Below are 7,885 nucleotides of genomic sequence, written 5' to 3' on the forward strand. Positions count from 1 at the left end.
AACACTTATAGTTTCCTTGGTCCTTTTTCCTTTGCCTTCTGAACAACCATATACTGTTATTAACATCCCTTTCATTCTCGAGAGCTCTAAGAATCATATTTACATCTTTCTCAGGAACTGTATACTGCAAATTTGTAATTTCTGGATACCCAAGATCATTATTTCAGCACTACATGCACCCAAACTCTCAACACATCCACCGACATATTTTTTGATATTTTCCCCCACAATTACCCCACCATCATGGACTTTAAGTAAAACATCACTTTCACCTGTTACGAACGTTAGACATATACTTTATTAGAACCGAGGACCACTTTGTCTTAAAAAAAAAGGACCATACAAAAAAAAAAAAAAAAAAAAAGGACCATGAAAGCAACAAGGCTAAACAATTAAACGAATAGCCACATGCCTTGGACCGCAAATAATAATTCATATTTAATTCAACTTTGACCCACATCAACCAAAACCCATTAATGAATATGCACTAAACATCATATAATTGTTTACACTCGGACCAATAATCATAAACATTGCACCAAACCTAGCAAATACCCATTGAAGGCTATTTAGAGGTTGCACCGAACCTAACAAATATCCATTATCAGAACTCAGACGGCTTTTTTAGAGGTATGAAAGCGAGGAAACTTGCTGTTCAAAAGCTCACCAATGCTACCTCCTATATATATATGCATTCTGTCATCCAATCTCCTCTCCAGATAATAGATGAAGATCCAGCCTTAGATTAATTGGTGTCTTTTTGGATGAAATTTGGATAAGGAACTTGGGGAGTAAGGTTCCAAAAGGCGTCTTTGTCTTCAATTCCTCCCCAGTCGATACTGTACTATCCTGCCAAAATTTTTTTTAATAATTTTAATGAGGGCTGGAATGTATGCTTCATTTTTTGCCCCGCTGTCTATTAGGAGAATTTTGTATTATTTGTGGCTCAACTCAAAAAGGACTAGATTCTAGATACATGTAGTTGAGGGACTAGATTGGCTCCAATTAAAGTCTAGGGGCTATCGTGGCTTTTGATGAATAATTTAGGGACTACTTTTGCATTTTGCCCATCAAACAAAGAAATAAACAATGTATTAGAGTAAGGGAAAATCGCCAATTTAGTCCCTAAACTTTTTTTTTCTGTCGATTTAGTCCCTATACATTATTTATAGCCAATTTAATCCCTAAACTTATATTTCGGTTCCAATCAAGGAGTTTCGCGGTGGCGCCACCGCATAATTTCCGTCAGCTTCCCAATCCAGCAACAAGAAGGGGTATTTTAGGAACTTCCATTCTAAAGCCTTAACCAAAATTAAAAAAAGGTGCAAACTCCACTGAAGCATTCCGCCTACAAAATTAAAAAAAGGTGCAATCTCCACTGAAGCAATCTGCCTGCAAAACAAATCATTTGCCACTAAAGCATTGCTCCCACTCCACCGTGAAACTGCAACATGACGGGCAATTTTCGACAATTTTTGTTTCTAGGATAATATCCTCTGTAAACCCCCACTATCCAATTTCAAATTGACATCGTCATTGCTACAACCATAGCTATTTCTCCAATGATTCTGATTCCGGATGGTCACGGTCGGCGTCGTGGTAGTGACTCCATTGGCAGAGCCATAGCTGTTCCGCCGGAGAAGAAGTTGGTTTGGATCGGACCTGGGATCAAAATAATCGAATGGTTGAATATCCTTAGCCCTTGATTTGATGGATTGGGACATGAAAGCGGAATCATGGCAGGAGTCAAGAATTCCTGGGTGGCAACTCCGTCGGTGAAGGAAGGATTGGCGGCGGCGATGGACTCCTCACGAGGACGAGAGGTGACTCCAAAGGATGAGCTGAGGCCATCATCGGCTTGAGGGTTTTGCATTTGGTTCTGCTGCATTGGTCCTTGCTTTGAAAATCCACTGCATAATTCACCCGCATTGGGTTTTGCAGGAGATTTGGATTTTGGGTGGGTATTTCTCCATTGAATTGGGTTTTGGGTCTTTTGGGAGATTTGCATTTGGTTCTGCGGCATAATTTCCTTCGCCAATTCTTTTGGGAGATTATGCTGCATTTGAAAAGCAAGGACCAAATTCAGACTCATTGGATTTTGATGGAAACTCAATTGGAACTCAATTAAATTTGGTTTGAACTCAATTCAGAATCTGATGGAAACTCAATTGGATTGAATTGAGCTGACTAGATTCGAAACTCCAATTCACAACATCCAAGTGAAGTCAAGAATTGAATCTTGAGTTATGAGAAACGGCAAGATTGCACCTTTTTTTAATTTTGGTTAAGGCTTTAGAATGGAAGTTCCTAAAATACCCCTTCTTGTTGCTCGATTGGGAAGCTGACAGAAATTATGCGGTGGCGCCGCCGCAAAACTCCTTGATTGGAACCGAAATATAAGTTTAGGGATTAAATTGGCTATAAATAATGTATAGGAACTAAATCGACAGAAAAAAAAAGTTTAGGGACTAAATTGGCGATTTTCCCTTAGAGTAATAGACTATGTATTAAACTATTACCCCAAAAAAAAAAAAGAAAGAAAGAAATGAACAATGTATTCAAGCAATGAAACTTATTTCTTAATTGTGCCAACAGAAAACTGCTACTGACCATTAAAATGGAAGAAAAAGAAAAATTGTGTTGGATGATCATGTGATCCACACAAACAAGTGAATCGCATCAGTCCCTTTTCTTTGACAACATCGGAAATCAATTGCTTCATGCAGCAAAGAATCAATGCAGAAGACAATAGACATAGTAGATCCAATAAATGGCATGCCAGTAAACTAAAACTAATTTTAATCCTTTAAAATTTCAACGACTGCAAATTACTCACTTCAAACTATAAGAATTCAAAATCCAATACTTACACTCTATTATCACTTGCAGGATTTTCAGGATCTAATATCAGATAATTGAATGTGATTATTGATATAACCATTCATTTATGTCTGAGCGATCGGAAGAAGGGTGAAATTCTTAATCAATACATCGTGGCTCATCTCCGAAATTTTTAATCAGCACGCTGCAGTTCGTTTATTTGACTCATTTTTTCATAAGACAAATATTAATCAATAGTAGCCTAAATTGGAAAATAATTCCAACCTTCTCCCTTCGATTCTTCAAATGAACTTTTTAGTGTGTACTGAACGAGTACATGTGTTCAGCAACTGGATGAATGTGTAGCAGAAAATTTTCTGTTGCTAAACTGCTAAAAAAAAAAAAAAAGAAATAGGGAAAATTGGAGTTGCACATTTTATATTGATTTCTCCGAATTACTACTTCCTCCGTGTAATCTATACGTCATACCTTCTTCTTTTTTTTTTTTTCATATGTATCATTTGTAACTATACCCAAGTTATTTTTTCTTGTTCCATCTTTGTGACACAGTATATGACATATATCTTGCAAGGAAAAAAAAAATCTTTTCGCCAGAGAAAGAATGATAGAATTATGAGCTCTCTTCTTCTCCAAGTAATAGTGTCCCCGTTACTTGGGCGAAATCTATTACTCCCCTGTACCAAAAACTTATATGGCAACTATCAATTAAAGGCCAAATACCATATAATATTAGTCTGCTCTTGCTGGCCATGAACAAATTATGTTGCTCACAAACATTTCTAAGACAAGACAATAATAAAAATTGAATTAATTTTTATATATATTGATAGTGTATACATTATTATCGCTAATTATTATGACACATGTACAAATTTTAAATTTGAAATCCAAAATTTGTTCATGTATCATTCACCCAATCGTAATTGCTCATAAAAATTGCTAAAACTCTGTCTTTTTTCTTTTGCTTGGAGTTGCCGAGAGAGTTGATGTGCTCCACTCTGAATGCTCTGTCATACAACTATAATCTTGAAATCACTAAAATAAGTAAGCGAAGTTGGCGAGGTTGCTGCAAATTAGTACAAGAATTGTAACCTGAATTACGTGCATTATTCAAAAAAAAAAAAAAAGAAGATAAAAATACACAAAATACAAATGTAGTAATAATTCGCCAAAAAAAAAGTAACAATTCACAAAGCTAGGAATGCTTTTTCCACATCCCCAAGAAAAATGAACAAACTCTAACATTTTTATTAAGCAGTTTGCATAATTTCACAAAGGCTGTTGAATTAGTTCGAAGGATGATTATTTTTCATCACAAGCTCAGTGAGCATATCCACAGCCTCATCAAACTCTTGATTTTCCTTCAATTTTATTTTTTCACTCACTCCCCTTATTTTCCCTCTCAGATTTCCCCCCATTTTCTCCACCACCACATTTTTTATTACTTCTGCTATCACTTTTCTATCAAATTTCCCATTTTTATCTCTCACAACCTCCACTCCTGCACCAATTTCCACCACCATCCTAGCATTGAATGGCTGGTCAAAATGCATTGGCATATTTATAATTGGAACACCAAGCACCATGCTTTCCAGAATTGAACTCCAACCAGAATGGGTAATAAAACCTCCAATGCTTGGATGCCCCAATATTTTTGCCTGTGGTGCCCATCCTTCCACAATTCTTCCCCTATCTCCCGTTCTCTCCAAGAACTCCTCAGGAAGAGCCTTCTCAGGCTTAATTCTCTGGCCCTGAGGAAACCTTACAGCCCATATGAAATTGACACCGCTAAGCTCCAATGCAAATGCCATCTCTTCCATCTCTTCTTTAGTCAAGAAATACTCACTCCCGAATGCGATGAAAACAGTTGAATGCTTGCTTTTTGTCCCAAGCCATTGGATTAGCTCTGTTTTCTTATCATCCTGATCATCATCTGCAGGTTCTGGAAACAATGTACCTACAGGCATAATCTTCAGATTCCTAATATCAGAGAGATAATCCATATATTTTCCATCAATTTCTCTCGAGCTCCTTACGAGCATGATGCTGTCACAAAACCTGTTTGGCCTTTCAGATGCAGGATCAGTTTCATTGACATTAGCTCTTGCATCTTCAGCAGCGATTTGAGCCTTGGCTTGCTCAAAATCTGAAAGATAGATGGCTGGAAAAGGGAATTCAATACCTGGCTTCACAAACGAGTGGCAGAAGTATGCAATATTTGTCACACTTGCAATTGTAAATATTACTGCTGGAATGTTATGGGTTGCTGTCAATGCGGCAGTCCATGACTGGAAAACATCGTAGATTACTAAATCAGGCTTGATAGTTTCTAAGACATTGGATAGATCAGGTTTAGCCCTGTTCAGGGCTCTTTGCAGGGTGGAATTGAGATGGGGTGGAAGACCATTGGTGGTGTGATAGTGAGAAGGAAGTTCAGGGGTGTCTGGAAGATGAAGTTCCACAAGTTGAATTGAGGCAGAGTAATTTGGGGTAATCTTTTTCTTGATGAATCCAAGATTGATCGGGGTTGAGCAAATGTATACAGAAAATCCTCTACCCGTCAGTTTCTTGGCTAGTTCTAGGTGGGGAGATATATGGCCATATGCCAACCATGGAAACATGAGGATCTTGAGTTGAGAAGTGGCTCGTTGTGTACCCATGATATCTCTTGTTGCTCAATCCTATTTGGAATTGGCCTATGGCCATATGGATTGACAAAGTGCAACTTATACTATTGTGTACAAATTTTGTTAGGGTAAGATTTAGGCATAATTTTATAAACCTCGCTCAAGTTTCTAATAGTCCCGCTTAGTATCTCTAAAGTTTGAAAAGTATCATTAACCTCCCTTACTTTTAATTTATTGTATTGTCAATTCATTTCAAAATAAAACATTAAAAATATCATTTTAGAAGGAAGAAGATAATTTAATACCAAAATTGTCCTTTTGTTATATTACTTTTTGGTGCAAAACTGTAAATATATCAACCAAAAGTTGAAAACGAAGACATAATTGTGAAGGTGTAAGGCTGGAAGGATGAAATATACATCGACAACAACACTAAGCAGCTAGTGTTTTTAGGTTCAAACAGTTTGTATTTGAAAATTAATTTGAGGTGTCTTCGAACAACAATATAAATTACTCTTTTTATTATAAAATGTTTTGGGGGAATTATTGAGTTTTATAAATCATTTAAATTTTTTTGAATTTTTTAATTATTTTCCAAATTGATTGCCTGAAAGTTAGAAAAAGATAAATGCTTCAAAGCTTATTTGAAGTGCGTTTCAATGTGGAAAAGGTCATTTTGGGTGATTCTTTATCAGTTTTATAAATTAAAAAGACTAATAAACTTTGCTGTGACAATTAAGAGAATATAAGAAATTGTCAATTTTTTGAATAAAATTATATTCTCTTCCCCGAGGATAGGGATTGACATTGTTATAAAATGCTACACGTAGGGAAGTCAATGATAATTTTTTAAAGTTCAGAGGCACTAAGAAAAAGATAAGAATTTTATGAAATTATCCCTCAAATTTATTATTTTTGTTGGACTGAATTTACTCAAGTTAGGACTGAATTGACAACTATGATTGCTCTAACTCAAGAAATTTGCACCCTTGACTCTTGTTGTTTGCACCTAATCACATGTTTCACAAGGTCATTAGCTGGTGGAGGTACCGGAATTTTAAATCCAAAAACTTGTAGACAATGAATTCGTTTTCGTGTCAAGTGTAAGAAATCTACGGACTACCAGTAAGATATCATATACATCAGGAATATACTAGCACCATTTTAGTTGGTTACATTTACGTGAAAGCAACTATTTACTTCTGAAGGTGGTTCGATGCTGGCAGGAAAACATTTCAAATTAAATATGCAACTGATATCTTATGCGAGATGATGCTTTAGTAGGAGAAAGGATTAAACCAAAGTACCAAAGCATGGTGGACAAACGCTCAGAAACATATACATGATCGAAGTCTCTGCATAAAAAAGTCTCCTGTGATAAACTTAATATACAAAAAAGTCTCCGTGATTTCAAAACGTATAAAATGATATTTCATGTTTTGAATTAAATTGTAAAGGTGACGGAATCCATTACAATTAACAGAAATGACTTATTGGAATCTAAAAACAAAATTTTTATACCTAATTTTTAATAAATATACCTGTTTTACCCCTTAGCTCCCAATTCTCTCTTTCTAGAGAATGAAACAAATAATTTTGTTGAGTTGCCTTTTGCTTAGTTATATCAGGGCATTTTGTCATTTCGTTCGTCCCCGTTAATTTTAACGGATTCCATCACCTTTATAATTTAGTTCAAAATATAAGGTGTTGTGTTGTACGTTTTGAAACTACGGGGCCTTTTCTATATATTAAATTTACCACAGGGGATTTTTGTTTTTTACTCTTAAAAATTAAGTTGTACGTATGTATATATGTATGTACGTATATATATATATATATGAATATATATATTATTTATAATTTTTTGGGTGTAAAACCTAAAATACCTCATTTAATCTGGTCCGTAATAGAGAATATCATGCATATAAATATTAGGAGAATTTTGAAAATCTTAAATCACCAAATATGCATCTAAACTACGACGTTCTTAAATGATCAAAATAGATTCTCACTTAGTCAAGACATTATGGTTTCACAGTGTAGCCGGCTGAATTATCATAGGTGTTATGCTCATTTGCTTACTAGTTTCCTAGGCTTTTAAAAAACTGTACATTCAGTTAAGAAGCTAATTGGTGGTTTAGCAATTAGTTAAGATACTTATCAAACTTAAACTACCATAGATATATAGTATGGATAAAATACACTTTACCACCTGTGATTTAGCAATTTTTCATATAACCCCTTATAGTTTTAAAAGTTATATATAGCTCCCTCATACTTTGGATTAAAGTGTCAAAGTGACGGAAATGATCATTTGTAACAGAACCTATGAAAATGTCGAAATTATCCTTGTTTAAAAATAAAAATTGTTGAAGTGACTAAATTAAAATATATAAATATAATATGCATGACACTCT

General features: G+C 35.1%; 1 protein-coding gene across 1 annotated transcript; it reads right to left on the reverse strand.

The window, feature by feature from the left end:
• Nucleotides 1–3,979: 3,979 nt before the first annotated feature.
• On the reverse strand, nt 3,980–5,606 carry LOC113779014 (beta-D-glucosyl crocetin beta-1,6-glucosyltransferase-like). The gene has a single exon (XM_027324413.1). It carries the CDS (start codon nt 5,499–5,501, stop codon nt 4,128–4,130), a length of 1,374 nt encoding a protein of 457 aa, XP_027180214.1. The 5' UTR covers nt 5,502–5,606; the 3' UTR covers nt 3,980–4,127.
• Between the last annotated feature and the right edge of the window lie 2,279 nt (nt 5,607–7,885).

The sequence above is a fragment of the Coffea eugenioides genome, chromosome 8, assembly GCF_003713205.1.
Source record: "Coffea eugenioides isolate CCC68of chromosome 8, Ceug_1.0, whole genome shotgun sequence".
NCBI lineage: Eukaryota > Viridiplantae > Streptophyta > Magnoliopsida > Gentianales > Rubiaceae > Coffea > Coffea eugenioides.